Source organism: Armigeres subalbatus, unplaced genomic scaffold (genome assembly GCF_024139115.2).
Source record: "Armigeres subalbatus isolate Guangzhou_Male unplaced genomic scaffold, GZ_Asu_2 Contig92, whole genome shotgun sequence".
NCBI classification, from domain to species: Eukaryota; Metazoa; Arthropoda; class Insecta; order Diptera; family Culicidae; genus Armigeres; species Armigeres subalbatus.
This window is the reverse complement of record NW_026943722.1, coordinates 10914-32000: the sequence shown is the minus strand read 5'-3', so window position 1 is coordinate 32000 and position 21087 is coordinate 10914. Positions and strand designations below refer to the sequence as shown.

General features: G+C 42.4%; 2 protein-coding genes across 2 annotated transcripts; both read left to right on the top strand.

The window, feature by feature from the left end:
• Positions 1-6: 6 nt before the first annotated feature.
• LOC134204816 (uncharacterized) lies at positions 7-2107 on the top strand (the record flags this gene model as incomplete). The annotated part of the gene is made up of 2 exons (XM_062679609.1): positions 7-360; positions 595-2107. Coding segments are annotated over 2 exons (1455 nt in total), but the record flags the coding sequence as incomplete, so codon positions are not given.
• Positions 2108-18997: 16890 nt separating this feature from the next.
• On the top strand, positions 18998-19693 carry LOC134204817 (mucin-7-like; the record flags this gene model as incomplete). The annotated part of the gene is made up of 1 exon (XM_062679611.1): positions 18998-19693. A coding segment is annotated over exon 1 (696 nt), but the record flags the coding sequence as incomplete, so codon positions are not given.
• Positions 19694-21087: the final 1394 nt, after the last annotated feature.

Genomic DNA, 21087 nt, shown 5'->3' with positions numbered 1-21087 from the left:
AAGAAGAGGAAACTCAGTGAGATCGAGGACAGTTGTTTCGTTAATCCGGGACTTAATCTGGATGCGATAGATAAGCCAACTGTTAATCCATTCGAGGTGGTGCGGCAAGATGATAAGTCGGGGAGGCAGGATAACGAATCTTGCTTTGTTAATGGTGCATTGAATATTAAGGGCAAGGACACAGGGGAAGCAGTTAATCCATTTGAGATATCCCGACCAACTGAGAAGGGTGCAGCTTGCGCGGAGGAAACAAAGGAAGCAGGAGAATGCAAGGGGATTGAAAATCCTGCACTGGAATTGCAAACTTACGCGCTGGCCGTCCCGTTCACACCGTCAATAAACCATCGGATCAACTTTCAGGTAAATATGTTAAAAATAGCATGAAACATAAAAACACGAAAAGCGAAAAAAAAAAGCGAATATGATAAAAAAATCAAATTGTATCTCCCATGCACTTTACTTTGAGGAAGAAATTTTCTGTTATGTGGTCCTAATAAACCTTTTTTTTGCATCATTGATGTACTTTAATAGCTTGTGTTTGCTTTGAAAATCATAGATCTAACATGTGTTTATGTTTTTAAATCATGCTTTCAGGAACTACCGGCGGATGCATTAACTCCTTGTCAGATGTTAGCCAAAAATTTGGTTTTCACTCCTGAACCGAATCCAGACAGCTTGATAACGCCAAAGAAAACCGTTACGATTTCGAATCGTAAGTCCCTTTCAGTGATTAGCGAAGAACCGCTTGATATCGGCGAAGAACTGGATTGCTACCAGCTGGAACTAGAGAACAGCATCAACGAAGCCAAAGCACTCAAACAGAAGAGTGTTCGAGGATCGGGAACGGGAACTCGTACCAAAAGTCGGCGCAGTTTGATCGATATCAAACACATCAGCAATCTGTCCATGAAACTGAAACAACTGGAAGAATCCGAAGGTGAAGACGAAGATGGCAAACAATCAGAGACCAATTCCGATAATCAAGGAATCGTGGTGGAACCTACCATTAAAGAACCAACAACGCCCCCGACTCCGCAACCGCAGATGATAACATTCACGGTTACTAAGGAGGTTTCTGTCAAGGAGGAGATCCGCATCGACGTTAGTAATCCGGATGTTCAATTTGAGGAAGTCGATGACTTTGAGGACGAAGAACAAGACGTTGACTTATTCGCCAATCCGGCCCCATTCCAGCGAGCTTACCGCAAGAAAGAGGATCCAATTCCGGAGGACAAATTTAAACAGCCAACCCTGCCTGAAGCTTCCAAAACCAACAAAATGAAGGACGCCATCCGTAAGAGTTTCCGAAAGTTGATTCATCCCAAACAGCACCAGGAACCGCAGGTGCAAATCACTGATTTGGACGAAAAACCAAAATCGGAGGAACCTCACCATGGGTTTATGTCCAGCATCCGCCATAGTTTGCGTCGGAAGGCGCATAAGACGAAAGAGCCGCGACCGACAGACGACGCTCCGGAGGAAGAGAAGGAACTGGAAATGTCGATTATTGTGGAGACGCCGAGGGCGGTCTTCCGGCAGCCGAGCGCGGATGAGTATCGCACCATTGCAGCAGGAGGGTCGATGGATAAGGTGGGGTCAACCTTGAGGAGCAGCCTGCGTCGGTCCACCAAAGACATGAAGCGGCAGATGATGAAAAATGTGTTCAAGAAGGCTGGAGAAGAAAAGATTGATTAGGTTTAGTTGTTTGTTTGGAGACATTTTTTATAATGAATAGGAATTCGTATTCAATCCAAAGACTTTCCAAATTCTATTGATATTCAAGATAGTACAGAAGACTCAATTTTTTAGCGTTATTATTTCACCGTAAGTACTTATTTATAAAAGTTTTATCATATAGATGCAAACAACAGCAAATTAATTTGTTGACATTCCACGTACTTGCCTTTACCAAATCAAATGTTTTAGTACAAATTATAACATCACTCATGAAAACATCCTCTCGTAATCAAATGTGTATCATGGAACTTAATTTATTATCATTACAGTCATACCAATTTGAATGTAAAATTATACTCTATGATAATTATATCAATCGATTTATTATATACACACCTTAAGTTTTTGTTTTATCGTCGCACCTTATTTGATATATCCAATAAATATTCATAAACTACAAAAGAATGCTTTAGTGATTGATAATTTTGAATAATTCATTAATTTACAGGCTTTTTATCAATTTTCCATTACGTTTATTAACTTGCCATTAGCTCTAATTTTATTAGTGTATTTTCAGTATGGGGCTTAGGAGTTAGATTTGTGAGATTTGAAAATGTATTTCACGGCATGCAGATACACTGCACAGTGGGAAGTACCGTCTACGGGGGTGTCATTGGGCCAAAATGTGGTATGCTCCAAGTAAATGTTACAAAGCTCTAGTAGTTAATATTGGAATCAAGTTGTAATTAGTTAGGTACAAGCTTGAACAATAAATTTACCACTGTGTGGGGAAAAAATAATAAATGAGAGTAATTCTTCAAAGTTATATGTTGTTTAAAATTGGCCCATTCTCACCCCTCACAGGGGGTGACATTGGGCCACATACAATAAAGTTCAGCGGTGACGGTGCAACGATTCAATCGTTCAATAAAAATAATTGCCTACATTACGGCTTTTACCAACTATGTATGGCAAATCAACCAAAGGCTTGGCCCAATCTCACCCCTTTTTAGCATGCATTGCTCGTTGCTACGAAAAAGCAAGACCGCTAAATAAATATTCATAAAATTCGATAAAACAACAAACAGATTATCGTAAAATGATACCCAGGTATCCATCGATGTAAAATTCAGTTATGTAATAGATTTGTGGTGCATTACTGACACTATTTTATTACGGGTTCATTCGATCAATAGTTTTACATTCAAATTCCAAGCATTATGGTACGAGTACAATTAATCCTTGGAATTTGTTTTGTGATTTCCTAGACGTGAATTTTAATATAATTTCGAACCGTTTGAAGTTTTCATCAAAATTCGTAACAGTTTCTGAGATATTAGAAGTTGAAACATTTTTCGTTTCTGGCCCAATCTTACCCCCTAGGCCCAATGTCACCCCGAACGACGGTACTTATTTAGATGCCGCTATTTTAGAGGTCCGGAAAAGACCCATTCTTATGTAAAAAAAATCCGAGGAATCGATTGGTGAAATTTTCACTGCAGACAAACTGTTAGAGAAGGCCCATTTTGCCCAATTTTCCCCAAAAATACGAAAAAAAAGCGAAATAATCAACGGAAAATCTTATTTGCCGCTCCCGAAAAGTACTCAAATATTACTGAAATGTTGATAGAATATTGGTGAAATGAATTGCATTGAATTCTGTGCGTGACATAACTCATAATTAGCCTATTTTGCCCGATTCTCCCCTAAACTCATGATTTAGGAAATAAAAGCTTCTGGAAAGTAGTTTCTCGCGTTTAAAATGATCTTTGCTGGTGCAAATCCATTCAAAATATCATTATCATTATCTCAAAAATAAGCGAAGGGTCTAAATAGCGGGACCTTGTCATAATATTTTATTCCTTCTGAAGCTTATGAGAAGAGCCCGATACTGCATTCCTGCACAATACCACTGGAGTAATTCGACATGCACTTATACACTAAGGATACGGATAATGCTACACCTACAATAGATCTAATAACTGGTCGTAGTGGCACACCTGAAGAGGAAAATAAATCCCAAAAAATTTCTTTTCCGTGCTATTTTCATATTTGATAATAGTTTCTTTACTTGGAAAATGAATTTACTACATACCTCGAATGCTTTGTCGAGCCAGTCGGTGTGCTTTTCAAAAAAGCGATCTTTCTTCCTATGAGACATACTCCAGCGTCGTGTAAACTGTTTGATCCAATTTGTCACATCTCTCGATACACTTTCTTCACTACTTAAATCTCTTGCAATAAGTAGTTGCTCTACTTGCTTTCTCCGGTGTTGAGAATTTAAGTAGGCTTCCACAATATCTCTGTTCAACATTTTGTAACGATCACTTTCAGCTGATAACTGATACGGTTTGAATTATGTTGATATCCGTCAGCAAGGACCGGCTAACATGAGTGTAGTTCAGGTTTCAAAAATATTCGAATTTGGTAAATCATTCACTAAATTTGTTAGTGATTCCAATGAAGGCTCTTTTTGTGGGAATACACTTTTTGTGTTTGTATGTGATTTTGGATGGAAAATACAAATCAAGCTCTATCTGGTAAAAGGGCGAATGTCGCAAGAGAGGATTCTCTTCGTCGACTTCCCCTCTTTTAAATAAAAGTGACAAGCAGAGAATTTCTTTGCGGTTTATCACCTCATAACGAAAGAAAACAATAAGAACTTGCATTCTGAGGTGATAAACCGCAAAGAAATTCACTGCTTGTCACTTTTATTTAAAAGAGGGGAAGTCGACGAAGAGAATCCTCTCTTGCGACATTCGCCCTTTTACCAGATAGAGCTTGAAATACGATTTTCTTTAACCCTTTTGTTACCGACAGGGTACCCGGGTACCTTTTTCGTTTTCAAGTGAAATTTTTTTAGGGTTCTATACATCGCAGGAAATTGAAACTCCGTGACATCTTCAAACTCGGCAAAATTAAGGTTTGGGTGGTACTAAAATGAAAATCCAGTAAGGGGGGGCTTGGGGAGGGGCTTCTGAATATTTTTACCCCGTAACGTACCGACAGGGTACCCGGGTACCCACGTTTTGATATAACCATAACTTCGTCAGTTTTCAACCGATTTGGACGATTCCGTTTGCTATGGATTAAGAAATTCATCCCCTATCCGATCCATGTCACATAGGACCGATCCGGATTATCTGGTTACCGGAGTTCCGGATTTGCTAGACCATGTCTCAAAAATGGAGAAGTTGATCTTATAGAATCCAAATGATGATTTCCTGTATCCTGAGTTACCAGTTTCGCAGAAAATTCGAGGATTATGACTTCCCAACGTATTAGGACCACGTGATCATATGGACTCGGAACGGACATCCCGGAATAGGTTCCCGTGGGCCCTATAGTGGCCGCAAATTCATTCCTGGCAATATGGGTATCAACATTCTTGGAATTGTTCCGCAAACATGTTATTCATGTAGTTGAGACCATAGAATGGATATCAACCGGAACGGTCATTCTGGAACAGGTTCCCGGAGGGCCCGTAGTGGCCAAAAACTCATTTAGAATAAACCCTGGCAATATGGGTATCAAAATTCTTGGAATTGTTCCGGAAACATGTTTTCCATGCACACCTAAAATAAATCGCAGATTTCTGTGAAATTTTACCGAAATCTCAACAGCAGAACTGTTCAGTGAATAATTTTACAGATTTTCGGTAATTTTGACAGTTGAACAAAGGAAAAATCGCAGAAAATTTGGTGAAATAATTACCGAACAGTTCTGCTGTTGAGATTTCAGTGAATTGAAGCAAAATTCACAGAAATCTGTGAAATGATTTAAGTGTGTGTAGTTAAGACCATAGGATGGATATCAACCGGAACAGTCATTCTAGAATAGGTTCCCCGAGGGTCCGTAGGGGCCAAACACTCACTCACTCAACCCTGGCAATATGGGTATCAAAATTTTTGAAATTGTCCCGGAAACATGCTTTCCATGTACTTGAGACCATAGATTGGATATGCCCCGGAACGGTCATTCTGGAACAGGTTCCCGGAGGGCCTAAAGTGACCATTAATTCATTTGGTAGAAACCCTGGCAATATGGGTATCAATATTCTTGGAATTTTTCCGGAAACATGTTTTCCATGTAGTTGAGACCATAGGATGGATATCAACCGGAACGGTCATCCTAGAACAAGTTCCCGAAAGGCCTTTAGTGGCCACAAATTCATTTAGAAGACACCCTGGCATCAAAGCTCTTGGAATATTTTCGGAAACATGTTTTTCCAAGAAGATGGGACTGATGTTGGGTCATCAGGCTGAATGGCTGTTAGGCCGAATGGTTATTGGGTCGAATGAGAAATGAGGAGTGAATAGTGAGAAGTGGAAAGTAAAAAGTGAAAAGTGAAATGAGAGAAATGAGAAGAGAGAAGTAAAAAGTTACACAGTGTTGACCCGATTTTGTCACTCCCCGATTTTATCTACCTCCGACTTTATCACATTTTCGACCCGATTTTATCACGTCCCGCTTTTGTCACGTTTTTGACCCATTTTGTCACCACGACAAATTTTGAAAATTTTAGTCGTTCTTTTTATTTTTGTAAATTATTCAGCAAACATCAATGATACTTACAGCGCCTGTGGTTCATTATAAATCATTTCTGAGTACCAGTCAAGAATTTTTAAGTCTTTTTGACAAGAAATAACGGAAAAATAAGATAGCAAGTGTTTCTTCTAAATGAGGGTCCCCTCGAAAACCTGTTTGGTAATGACCGGTCCATTGTCAAACCATCTTATGGCCTAATAACCCAGAAGATCATGCTTCCGATACAATTTCATGAATTGTGATACCCACATTGCCAGGGTTTCTTCAAAATGAGTTTGTGGCCACTTTAGGCCCAACAGGAACCTGTTCCAGGATGACCGGTTCGTTGTCAAACCATTCAATGGCCCAATCACTTATCAGATCATGCTTCCGAAACAATTTCATGAATTTTGATACCCATATTGCAAGGGTTTTTTCAGAACAAGTTTGTGGCCACTTTAGGCCCCACGGGAACCTATTCCAGGATGACCTGTTTCCGGAATAACAGTTCCGGGATTAATTCAGATAGTCCTGTAACGTAGTTAAGTTATATTAAATTTCCAACGACGTTTATTAGTCATAACGCAAGAAATCTTCATTCGGTTGAATATATATCTTCAATTTACACATACTTTAGGACTTGGCCCAGTTAATCCGGAATTCCGGTTACCAGGTAATCCGAATCGGTTCTCTGTAACATGTATCGAATAGCGGGTAAGTTCCTGCATCCGTAGCATCAAAATCGTCAAAATCGGTGAAAAACTGACAATGTTATGATCATTTCAAGTCCGTGGGTACCCGGGTACCCTGTCGGTAACGTAAGGGTGTTTTTTTTTTGTCGGTAACAAAAGGGTTAATACTGATATGGGAACAGGCATGTTAATGAATGGCATGAATGACATATCCAACTTTAACACAACAGATAATGCTTTGTTTCACACTCGGTTTCAGATAAAAAATATGAAATGATTGACATCGTTAGATGTGTAAAAAATGAAAGATTTTCGTATTATTGCCTTTATAATACATATAACAAAGTTGTACCGAAAGGCTATAGGATCACTTCAAAAAACGAGCTTTTATAGGAGGTCCGGATTCCCATAGTGTTATCCGATAAAATCAGCTAGAAAAAAAACGGGCAAAATGATCCATTTCGTAAATCTTCAATCACGAAACGTTTAGATTATGTCTGTTTGCATGTATCTTGACCCTTCGCTTATTTTTGAGATAATGATAATGATATTTTGAATGGATTTGCACCAGCAAAGATAATTTTAAACGCGAGAAATTACTTTCCAGAAGCTTTTATTTCCTAAATCATGAGTTTAGGGGAGAATCGGGCAAAATAGGCTAATTTTGAGTTATGTCACGCACAGAATTCAATGCAATCTATTTCACCAATATTCTATCAACATTTGAGTAATATTTGAGTACTTTTCGGGAGCGGCAAATAAGATTTTCCGTTGAATAATTCGTTTTTATGGTGTATTTTGGGGAAAATCGGGCAAAATGGGCCCTTTCCTATGGTTTGTCTGCAGTGAAAATATCACTAATCGATTCCTCGGATTTTTTTACATAAGAATGGGTCTTTTCCGGACCTCTAAATTAGCGGCATCTAAATAAGTACTGTTACGGGCCCTTTTATTCCCACTGTGCACTGGGTTAAGAGCTAAGCAGAATGTATACGTTTGAGTGCGTTTTCAGACTTTTTCCATGGGAAAAAGGTCAAAACTTATACAAACGTATTCATTAGTGCGTATCGATGCAAATCCGGTCATATCGCTAGGCTCAGTTCAACATCGAAGCTGACAATATGGCTGCTTCCTTAACCCACCTCATTGATCTTATACGACAAAACGAATCGCACTGCGGCATAGGATTTCTCCAAATCAGATCGCCAGCTTCGGTTGTTAGCATCAGGCTCATGAAATGCTCCGACAACAACGAATCATCTTTCGCCAGAATTCGCCATATTATAATGGCTGAATCCAGTTGCCGAATCATAACTGCCATAACATTTAGCGTACAGTTGATCAGATAGGGAACGAATGATGTTATGTTGTTTATAACATCTTCCAGCTCGCAGATTCTATTCACATCGTACCGTTTTGGCGCAAATCCCGAACATGACTCATATCGTAACACTGCTTCCCAGGCGGGCCCGTTGAAAATCGGGCGGGCTGTTGAAAATCGTACCCCGGCTGTTACACTCAGGCTCTCCGCATGACACCTTCTAGCGGAATGTTGAACAACAAGCACGAAAGTCAATAACCTTGTCTTAGTCCCCGGCGCGATTCGAACGAACTGGAGTGTTCGCCCGAAATCTTCACACAGTTTTGCACACCATCCACCATTGCTTTGATCAGTCTGGTAAGCTTCCAGGGAAGCTGTTCTCGTATATAATTTTCCATAGCTCTACGCGGTCTATACTGTCGTATGCCGCCTGGAAATCAACGAACAGATGATGCGTTGGGACCTGGTACTCACGGCATTTTTGAAGGATTTGCCGTACAGTAAAGATCTGGTCCGTTTTCGAGCGGCCGTCAACGAAGCCGGCTTGATAACTTCCCACGAACTCATTCACTAATGGTGACAGACGACGGAAGATTATCTGGGATATCACTTTGTAGGCGGCATTAAGGATGGTGATCGCTCGAAAGTTCTCACACTCCAGCTTGTCGCCTTTTTTGTAGATGGGGCATATAATCCCTTCCCTCCACTCCTCCGGTAGCTGTTCAATTTCCCAGATTCTGACTATCAATTTGTGCAGGCAATTGGCTAGTTTTTCCGGGCCCATCTTGATGAGCTCAGCTCCGATACCATCCTTACCAGCTGCTTTATTGATCTTTAGCTGTTGGATGGCATCCTTAACTTCCCTCATGGCTTCCATCGTTCGTTAAACTGACGTAGTCATCTCCTCCGCTGCCTTGAATTTCACTGCCTGTACTCTCAGCACCATTTAAATCAGTGGTCCCCAGCATGCTTACTATTGAGGGCCGCATTGCGATTTTGAGCTGCTGAAGCGGGCCGCAGTACATTTTCAATAGGGGAACTATACCGGTTTTGGCCATGTTCCTAATTTGGCCAATTTTGTGAATAGCTCCAAAAATAAAGCAATTCGCGAGGGGTTTTATTAGTTCCAACAAAAGATATATCCCTCACGATTAAACGCTGCTTTCAACTGATCGATTATTTTGGAAAAATATGCATTTTCCAGGGTTGGCCAAATTAGGCACTAAGTTGGCCAAAACTGGTGCACATCCCCTAATTGTCAATAAAGAAATCAGGGTATGAGCAATAAATAAATATACAATTTCCAAAAATAGTGCAAAATTTCCACAAACAATTGAGAATTTTCCACAAAACAAAAATAAATTAGCCCTTTTAAAAGCAAAAATTGCAATTATAAAAGAAGAATTTTCCATAAAAAAATCAATTTGTTCAACGGAAAAAAATGAAAAAAAAATTCCATAAATAAATCAATATTAGCAATAAACAATTAGAAAATTTCCCATAAAATAAATATTTTGGACATTTTCCAAATTTTTGAGGAAAATTTATAATTCTTCATTGAAATTTTATTTTGCTGCTAATAACGACAGCATGTTTCAAAAGTGTTTTTCAAGCCAGGTGATCATGCCAGCATTGTTGAATAGAATCGAATAAATCTGCATTCCGAGCCTTGCCTTCATGCTTTCCTATCAATTGAGTTCTCTGAAACTATTTCTTCTGCAATAGCAGAGATTGGGAAAAAACTTGATTTCGTTCAATATTTTCCGTAGCTTAAAGTACGTTGGTGTGACAAGTGATAGTCAGCGTGTTTTCTAGAGTTAATATTCCAGCAATTTTCCAGTTGAATTTTACTGAACCCTAACTTATTTTTAAAAGAAAAGCATTCTTCTTACGGAGTAGTGTAAGGCAACATTATTCTTACAAGAAGTTCAACACTAAACTCGTTTAAATCCGCGAAGAAGAAACACACATTTCTCGCTTAATTTTTCAAAAGGACTCAAGTAACATTTTTTCATTAATTAATTTGAGTACTGCAATCAAAAGCTTTCGTGTTTTTCTGTTGATTGCGCTATTCAAATTAATTCATGAAAAAAATGTTACTTAGGTCCTTTTGAAAAGTTAAGCCAGATTTGTTGTTTTTAAAGCCCGGGGCAATAACAACGAATTATGTTTGCCGTCGGGCTTGGCAGTGATGTAGTGATCAATTTGAGTAATCATGATGAGACCACGATTCATGCTTCATATATCAACAATGGCAATCGCGGGCAGCAGGGACTCTGCGAATTGCGAGTTGAGGCGCCTGCCTAGGATGTGGTGGGGTTTGACAGTGGGCCCTGTTAAACCTCTATAAAAAGCTGCATGTATCCGCAAGTAGGCCCCACCAAAGCGACCGTGTGCCGCTCAAAGCGCACCAGCCCAAGTCCTGGTGTTAGGTGGGACGCTAAACAGCCCTGACACGACGGCCCTCCGACGAGACAGGAGGTTTGCGCAGGCCCAATAAGCCGCCTAGAAAAACATTCGTTACGAACAATATAAGAGATAATGCGACCCGATATAATCGGCAAAGACCTAGGCGACGAATACAGGATCACGATTGGAAGCTTGGAACATGGAATTGCAAGTCGCTAGGTTTCGCAGGTTGCGACAGGATGATCTACGATGAATTACATCCCCGCAACTTCGACGTCGTGGCGCTGCAGGAGATTTGCTGGACAGGACAGAAAGTGTGGAAAAGCGGGCATCGAGCGGCTACCTTCTACCAAAGCTGTGGCACCACCAACGAGCTGGGAACCGGCTTCATAGTGCTGGGTAAGATGCGCCAACGCGTGCTTGGGTGGCTGCCAATCAACGCAAGGATGTGCAAGCTGAGGATTAAAGGCCGTTTCTTCAACTATAGCATCATCAACGTGCACTGCCCACACGAAGGGAGACCCGACGATGAGAAAGAAGCGTTCTACGCACAGCTGGAGCAGACATACGATGGATGCCCACTGCGGGACGTTAAAATCGTCATCGGTGACATGAACGCACAGGTAGGAAGGAAGGAAATGTATAGACCGGTCATCGGACCGGATAGTCTGCACACCGTATGGAATGACAACAGCCAACGATGCATAAACTTCGCAGCCTCCCGCAGAATGGTAGTCCGAAGCACCTTCTTTCCCCGCAAAAATATCCACAAGGCCACATGGAGATCACCTAACCAAGAAACGGAAAACCAAATCGACCACGTTCTAATCGACGGTAAATTCTTCTCCGACATCACGAACGTCCGCACATACCGCAGTGCGAATATTGAATCCGACCACTACCTCGTTGCAGTATGCCTGCGCTCAAAACTCTCGACGGTGTACAACACGCGTCGAATTCGGACGCCGCGGCTTAACATTTGGGCGGCTACAAGACGGTAGACTAGCCCAAGAATACGCGCAGCAGCTGGAAGTGGCACTCTCAACGGAAGGGCAGCTAGGCGCAGCGCCTCTTGAAGATGGATGGAGAGATATTCGATCTACCATTGGTAGCACGGCAACCGCTGCTTTTGGCACGGTTCCCCCGGATCAGAGAAATGACTGGTAGGACGGTATGTGAGCAGTTAGTGGAAGAGAAGAATCCAGCATGGGCGAGATTGCTGCAACACCGCACGAGGGCGAACAAGGCACGATATAAACGGGCGCGGAACAGACAAAACTCGATTTTCCGGAGGAAAAAGCGCCAGCAGGAAGATCGAGACCGTGAAGAAACGGAGCAACTGTACCGCGCTAATCACACACGAAAGTTCTATGAGAAGTTAAACCGTTCACGTAAGGGCCACGTGCCACAGCCTGATATGTGTAAGGACATAAACGGGAACCTTATTACGAACGAGCGTGAGGTGATCCAAAGGTCGCGGCAGCACTACGAAGAACAACTGAATGGCGATGTGGCAGATGAAGATGGCGGTATGGTGATGGACCTGGGAGAACGCGCATAATTCTACCGGCTCCGGATCTCCGGGAAATCCAGGAGGAGATTGGCCGGCTGAAGAACAACAAAGCCCCTGGGGTTGACCAACTACCAGAAGAGCTATTTAAACACGGTGGTGAGGCACTGGCTAGAGCGCTGCACTGGGTCATTACCAAGATTTGGGAGGAGGAAGTTTTGCCGCAGGAGTGGATGGAAGGTGTCGTGTGTCCCATCTACAAAAAGGGCAATAAGATGGATTGTAGCAACTACCGCGCAATCACATTGCTGAACGCCGCCTACAAGGTACTCTCCCAAATTTTATGCCGTCGACTAGCACCAACTGCAAGGGAGTTCGTGGGGCAGTACCAGGCATGTTTTATGGGCGAACGCTCCACCACGGACCAGGTGTTCGCCATTCGCCAAGTACTGCAGAAATGCTGCGAATACAACGTGCCCACACATCATCTATTTATCGACTTCAAAGCCGCATATGATACAATCGATCGGGACCAGCTATGGCAGCTAATGCACGAACACGGTTTTCCGGATAAACTGACACGGTTGATCAAAGCGACGATGGATCGGGTGATGTGCGTAGCTCGACTTTCAGGGGCATTCTCGAGTCCCTTCGAAACCCGCAGAGGGTTACGGCAAGGTGATGGTCTTTCGTGTCTGCTATTCAACATCGCTTTGGAAGGGGTAATACGAAGAGCAGGGATTAACACGAGTGGTACAATTTTCAATAAGTCCATCCAGCTATTTGGCTTCGCCGACGACATAGATATTATGGCACGTAACTTTGAGAAGATGGAGGAAGCCTACATCAGACTGAAGAGGGAAGCTAAGCGGATCGGACTAGTCATCAACACGTCGAAGACGAAGTACATGATAGGAAGAGGTTCAAGAGAAGACAATGTGAGCCACCCACCGCGAGTTTGCATCGGTGGTGACGAAATCGAGGTGGTAGAAGAATTTGTGTACTTGGGCTCACTGGTGACTGCCGAAAATGACACCAGCAGAGAAATTCGGAGACGCATAGTGGCTGGAAATCGTACGTACTTTGGACTCCGCAAGACGCTCCGATCGAATAGAGTTCGCCGCCGTACCAAACTGACAATCTACAAAACGCTAATTAGACCGGTAGTCCTCTACGGACACGAGACCTGGACGATGCTCGTGGAGAACCAACGCGCACTTGGAGTTTTCGAAAGGAAAGTGCTGCGTACCATCTATGGTGCGGTGCAGATGGCGGACGGTACGTGGAGGAGGCGAATGAACCACGAATTGCATCAGCTGTCGGGAGAACCATCCATCGTTCACACCGCGAAAATCGGACGACTGCGATGGGCAGGGCACGTAGCCAGAATGTCGGACAGTAACCCGGTGAAAATGGTTGTCGACAACGATCCGACGGGCACAAGAAGGCGAGGTGCGCAGCGGGCAAGGTGGATCGATCAGGTGGAAGATGACTTGCGGACCCTCCGTAGACTGCGTGGTTGGCGACGTGTAGCCATGGACCGAGCCGAATGGAGAAGACTCTTATATACCGCACAGGCCACTTCGGCCTTAGTCTGAATAAATAATAATAATAATATCAATAATGGTGCAATCTAGACAGAATACCCGAATGCAACGAAAAAATTGGCACGATGAAAAGCTTCTCTTGCCTAACAATGGACCACATGTAGTGTATTCTCTGAAATCCTTCGCGGGCCGCAGGAAAAGGCTTGGAGGGCCGCACTTTGGGGATCACTGGTTAAGATGGTCATCAAGATGGAAATCCTTTCGGGATTGCAACGAGAATCTTTTCTGAATCACGGCGGGAATGCTTTTTGGATTGCGACATGTATCCATTCGGTACACTTCCAGGCTCGCGACAAGAATCATTTCGGAAGCGCAATGGAAACACTTTCAATGTTTGTAATCACGACTGGAATAGTGACGGATTTTTTTTTCGGAATTGGATTCCTTTCAGGATCACGACGGAAATCATTTCGGGAGCGTGACGGAAATACTTTCAAGATCGCAACGAAACTCCTTTTGAGATCGCGACGGAAATCCTTTCGGAATCGTTACTGGAATCCTTTCGGAGTCGCGACAGGAATCCTTTCAGACTCGTGACGGAAATTGGGGGGGGGGGGATTTATCACGTCTGGAATCTTCTATGAATTGCGACGGGGATTTTTCCGGGGATGACAAGCGACTTATTTCTGGAGCGCCAGCGGATTTTTTTCGCGATCGCGATGGGAATTGTTTCGCGGTCGTGGCGGGAATCCTTTTGGGAGCGCGACGGAAATATTTCAAGAATGCGACGAAACTCCTATTGAGGTCGCGACGGAAATCCTTTCGGGATCGCAATTGGAATCCTTTCGGGATTTTGATAGGAATGCTTTCAGGATCGCGATGGGAACCTTTTTTGGATTCCGATTTGCGGTTCCGAGAGGATTCCCGCTGCGACCGCCGAAGATTTTCCGTCAAGATCCCAAAAGGATTTCCATCGCGATCCCGAAAGGATTCCCGTCGTGCTCCCGAACAAATTCCCGGTAAAATCTCGAAAGGATTCCCGTCACAAACCCGAAAGGAATCCCGTAGATATTCCGAAAGGCTTCCTATTGAGATCATGAAAGAATTCCCGTCCCGATTCCGAAAGAATTTTCGTCTAGATCCCGAAAGAATTTTCGTAGAGATCCCAAAAGGATTTCCGTTGCGATCCCGAAAGGATTCCTGTCGTGATCTCAAAAGATTACCCGTTGAAATTCTGAAAAGAGTTTCCGTCGCGTTCCCGAAAAGCATTTCTTTCGCGATCCCGAAGGATTCCTGTCGCGCTCTAGAAGGCATTCCCATCTCGATCCTGGAAGAATTTCAATCGCAATACAGAAAGGATTCCCGTCGCGATCCCGAAAGGATGCTTATCGTGTTTCCGAAAAGATTCCCGCCCAGATTCCGGAAGGATTCCCGTTGCAATCTTGAAAAGATTTTCATCGTGATTCTGAAAATATTTCAGTCGCTTTCCCGAAAGGATTCCCGTTAATTTTTCGAAAGGAATCCTGTCGTTTTCTCGAAAGGATTTCCAGCTAGATCCCGAAAGGATTTGTTACCGTTTGTAACAATAAGACTGCTAAATCATGTTATTTTTGTTATCCATGCATTATAATTAACTTACTGTAATTGAAAATTCAAAATATTTAAATGCCATAAAACATACCCCTAGGTATTAGTTAAGTACACATTACACTACAAGAATAGAAAAAGCCTATTGGATGAATTTTAGTTCAGTGGAGATGAGGTAGATTTGGTGTCTACGGTCGCATGAAAAGTTCAGCTGAGGGACTAACGAATATTGGATAGAAGAAAGCTCTCTGTTCTTATTAGACCTTCATCGATATCAGACGTATTTAAAATTGATCGTTAGAATCGTTAAAAAGATTGCTAGTAGAAGTGAGTCGTGCGAATTACCATAGAGAGTTGGTGGAGCTTTTGGTTAGATCCTGGATCAGGTATGAGAAAGAGAGAATCGTTTAGAATTCCATGTGTTAAAAGTTGTATGTCCAACTAGGACCCGTTATTAAAAACCGCTAAGGTGCAATTGACCGCCTTTCCCCATCTTGGTTGGGAAGTGTGAATACCGCGTGGAGTCGCGGTCCCTCGAGTCTGGAGATAACACATAGAACAACGCCTGTTGGATCCCGAACCCCGAACAAACCACAGTGATTTGCACAGTATCTCCCGAACTGACCTTGACCCCGTATTACGCCAGCGAAGTCACCTCAAATAAGCCTCGGGTACCCATAGGTTAATCATCCGGCCGGACAGGTATTGTAAAAAGCATTGTTAAATTTAGGGCAATATATGTTGAAATTGTTGAACACTAGCTTTTGATTTACTCCCACAAATCCGAGATCTTATTAGCGAAGTAGAAATCAATTCAGCCGACCTTGAGACCAATAGGGAACTCCAGATCGAGCTAGCCTAAAAAGAGGTCGTTGAAGCACCCAGCCTCACACGGTAGGCCGTTGCTTAGCCAAGCTTGCCGAGGCCTTTGTTCTGGCAATCCTCGTGCTGCCCATCCTAGCAATTACAGATTCCAGACGCGCTCCAAATAGATTTCCATTGCGTTTCCAAGAGGATTCCCTTTGAGATTTTGTAACGATGGATGTATAGCGATCCCGATAGAATGTTCGTTGCGATTCAGAAAGAATTCCCGTAGCGATCCTGGAAGGATTCCAGTCGCTTCTTCGAAAAGATTCCCTTCGCGATTTCGGAAGGATTCCCGTCAATATCCCGAAAGGATTGCCGTTGCGATTTCGAAAGAATTACAGACGCACTGCAAAAAAAATCCAATCACGATTCCAAAAGTATTCCTATTGCGGTCTCGAAAGGATTCCCGTCGCGAGCACGAAAGAATTCTCGCCGCTATCCCGAACGGATTCCTGTCAAATTTCCGAAAGTATCCCTGTCACGTCGCGATTCTACTAAATTCCCGTAGCGATCCCGAAAGGATTTCCGTCGTGATTTTAAATATCGATAGATTTTGCATAATTTCGAATAAAACACTAGGATTCCGATGATATTTTTGATCTCATCACTATTAAAACCTCATTTCGTGCTAACGGTATATTTGGTCTATAATTCTTTTCGGTAGGCTTGGGTTGTCAACATTCCGAGGCGGGTTGATGCGCAAGATACTCTATACGGCATAATACAGTTCCTCGACACCCGAACACTTAATACCATCAGGACAACGACCGGAGTTCAACCTGCTGATGTGCGACATGGTATTTAAACTGCGGCGGTACAAGATGGCCACTGGTACTGAGGTACTGAAGAATATAAATATATAAATAATTCAATATACATACACGCTGCGGAACATTATTTATTCCTTGGTTGATTCTATTAAAACATACTTGCATAATAAATATAATATGTTGTTCTGATCTGCTTTGTTTATCATTGAAAGAGCAAAATTTATGGATTGCTTACATCGTAATTTCATTGCATCGCTTTTGCATTGTACCTACTACTTCGCAAAATAATCACATAGGTTTCGTTGATTACGTAGGAAACACGCGGGTACATCGTAGAATGTAATTTTGTATCGATTTCGATATAATATTCAACTTTTTTTTGCTGTAAACAGTTGAACTATTGCGGCAGTTGAACTATTGCGATTTTTAGGGGAATTAGGGAAAAATGAGCACCGCATGCTCTGTTTTTTTCATGCAGCGAAGATTTTCTACATGCCATGTTCACTCATTTAAGGCTCAAGACTCCATCACAATGTTTTGAAAATTAATGACTGTATCGCTTCTTTGTAATAGTGATGCAAATGGTACGGAACAATTCAGCAGCAATAAATAAAATTCTTTAATACAATATTTTTACGAATCGACGTATGTACAATTTTCTATTTTTGAAGTTTCCCTGTTACATACGTCGCTTTAACATATGGGAACTAAGAGCAACCTATGTACCAACCTATGTACCAAAAGCAAAACAAAACAAAACTGCAGTTGCGTCAATCGTGCACTATGGAAAACCGACCAATGTACAGCGACGTATGTGCAGCATACCGGTGTATGTATAATTTTATCGTTTTTCACAGGGAATTTGAATTACCTGATCTATGGCGCGAAGCACGCTTATTACGTGCCATGTATTTATGTATGCCAGCGGAAAAAAATATCGTAAAAAGATTTAGTTTTTAAACAGTTTTAGAAAAAGTTTTGCCAACTTTCTGCAAAGGATTTCTCGAATCCTCATAATTGTTACATACGTCGTTATGAAAAATTATGCTTGAAATGTTGTTTACAACTGGGGTGGGTGGACATGGGGTGGTAAAAATATGCCAGCTGATGCATAATGTTGCCAGACTTGACGAATTGTTTATTTCATATCATAAGACATGTTCATGGTGTATCAAATATATGGGTATTTATTCGATTTAAAAAATTTTCTACACCATCTGGAATGTAATAGAAGCTCACATAACATGTTTAAATATTTATTTTTGGTTTTATTGTTCAATCCGACAAACAGCAATGATTTTTTCCAATAAATAAATCTGGCAACGGTGAAGAGATGATTGTTTTCTTGTGTATGCACATCTGTGTTTGCGTGTTGGCTGGCGTATACGTTGTATTGTTCGGATTGAATGAAGTTGCATCGCGTAGATTTTGTACTCACCATTTCACTTATTGCGCTAGTGAATTTGAGTCTTCCGCATTTTATTGCATTCACAATACGGTCGTCAAATTTGTCTCTCACTTCGATTTTTGGAAAGCAGTTTTCGACAGTTTTTGGGCGTGAAGTGTATTAATTGGTAGTCAACATTGAAGACAAATGTGAAACCCAGTTAGTGAATATGTTTTAGGAGTGATAAAATCAAGGAAATAATGGGAAAAAATCAAGTGAAAAATTAAGTGAATGTGTATGTGTTTGTACTGCATTACCCAGTCTTCTCGTTGCGGTAAAATACCTTGCGCAAAATGCATGAAATCGTTCCATTTGAAATGTGTTGGATTATCGGCAAATCAACATAAGGCACTGCGGGATTTCCCCGGTGCGGAATGGTTTTGCCCTGCTTGCCGAAACTCACCTGTCGATTTCGAGCAATCGTCTAGTAACCAGGCACTGAATTTAATTCTGGTCAGACTTGCATCGATTCTCCGATTAGTCGGCGCACAAATAGATGTGACCCGATCGCTCTGCCGCGCATTTACTGAAGGACCACGTCGCTCATGCAACTGCAACAAAACGTCACATTCTCTTCCAACTAACGCCAATTCCTCCAAGAATTTCGAAGACGCCATAAACAACCTACAGCTCGAATTTACCAATGTTTTCGGCTCCTTCATCGGTGACTCCGGTGATTCATCCGGAGCTAAAAGAGACAGAACCACAGTGGTACACCTCTTCTACTCATCCAGCCCACCGATCCGGAAAGAAAACGAAAGTTGACGTTCCGGTTAGTACATCAGTCGTATCAAATTATACAGTTCATTCCGTTCCAGATAATTCTCCATCGGAACATCGAATAGTGTCAGCTGATACTATCGACACCAATGCCATTTCCCGCTGCCCTCTAACTCGAGTATCGTCATCAGCTCCAAGCGCTTCCGTTGAAACCAATGCCTCCATCAACGCCGCCCAGACTATAGCACCAGCCAAACCTCCTCCAACCACTAGTTCAACTACGAACGCCCATACAACGCTCGCCACTCCCAACGCCACCACTCAGCTCGCCACTGATCAATGCACTCAGACCCAGTCCGGTGCCATTCCCAAGCCTCAACGACTCATGTCTCATCTCAAGCCTACCAAGCAATCCGTCGCCTGTCAAACTTCCGCAGTTTCATCAACGAACCATGTTCCGAAGAACCAGTCTACCACTCCAATATCATCAAACACAGTGGATATCGCCTGTCAAGCTCCTGCTGTCACCAATATCGCTGCTGCCTCAGGAAATCAAAGACCAGAAATCCTGATTTCGCAAACTCCTACAATAGATACTCGTGACAGTGATAATATTAAGGTACATAATAACTTTAAGAACAAAGGACAACACCTAATATGTCCCATGTCCCAAGCTTGCTATTGCACCGCCTTCTCTAGGTACAACACCAGTATTGAACGATAATTGTTACTATGTTCAGACCGCATCGTGCTTTCGTGCTGTGCGGTTCTTTCTCTTTGCGGAAGGAAGTTTTTAATACTACCCGAAGCTATTTTAATTTCAACGGTGCTTCTTAGCGCTATTTCTACCCACTGATCCCGTTACGATCTTTGCAAGGACCCGTGCCTTCGTTTTACGTTGGACCCGTTTGCGGAAGTAAAATTCCGACAAGCGGTGGTAATCCTGCAGGGACACCGTTCTGGGAAAAACCTCTAAGAAGGTCACGTCTCCACGCTCAGCAATGAGTATTAATAAAAACAAGAGGAAGGGGAGTCTCTGAATCCGCCACTACCTACAAAGAAACAACGTGACCAGACCGACCTGCCCAAGCGCGGAAAAAATAGAAGGAAGCTGGAGACTTCAGATCTTCCTTCTAAATCTAACGTTGACATTCTTTCTTCTCCCATCGAACTGAGCAATCAGTTCGATTTGATTAATAACGACTTTGAGGAAATCGAATCTACCTCTAGCCCAGGTGATTCGATTCATGCGAAGAAACAACTGATTCCGCCAATTGTGGTATCTGGTGCCGAGTTTTCTGGCTTTCGGAAGGAAATCGTGAGTAACCTTCGGGTGATCAAGGTTTCATTTCAGATTGCTAGGAAGGGTGACTGCCGCGTTTTGCCGGGATCCTTTGACGATCGCAAACGTCTTCTCCAGTATTTAACTGAGAAGCGCCATAAATTCTTCACATACGACGACAAAACTGAGCGATTGTTCAAAGTCGTCTTGAAAGGTCTGCCCAGTGATGACAAATCACTGGATGAGATTAAAATTGAAATTTCTGAATTACTTGGATTTTCACCAGTCCAAGTAATTAAGATGAAAAAGAAATCCCACTCTGGTACTTCCCAAAGGGCATTTCTCAGAATTTTATTTAGTTCATTTTAACAAAAGTGAACTAAATAATATGAAAAGTTTGGAAAAGGCCTGTATTATGTCCCATGTCCGTGTTACATGGGAACATTTCCGCAGGCGTGGGGGGAATTTCCAAAATCCCACTCAGTGCCGTAAGTGCCAAAAGTGGGGTCACGGAACCAAACATTGCCACATGGATGCTAAATGCATGATTTGTGGTGGAACCTCTCACGCCAAGGACGCTTGTCCTGTGAGAGAAGATTCCAATAAATTTAAGTGTGCAAATTGTGGGGGTAATCATAAATCCAATTTCTGGGAATGCCCATCACACCAAAAAGCTTTGAAATCCCGAGCAAAATTTATGTCGGCAAATTCCAATCCGATCCCAGATTCCA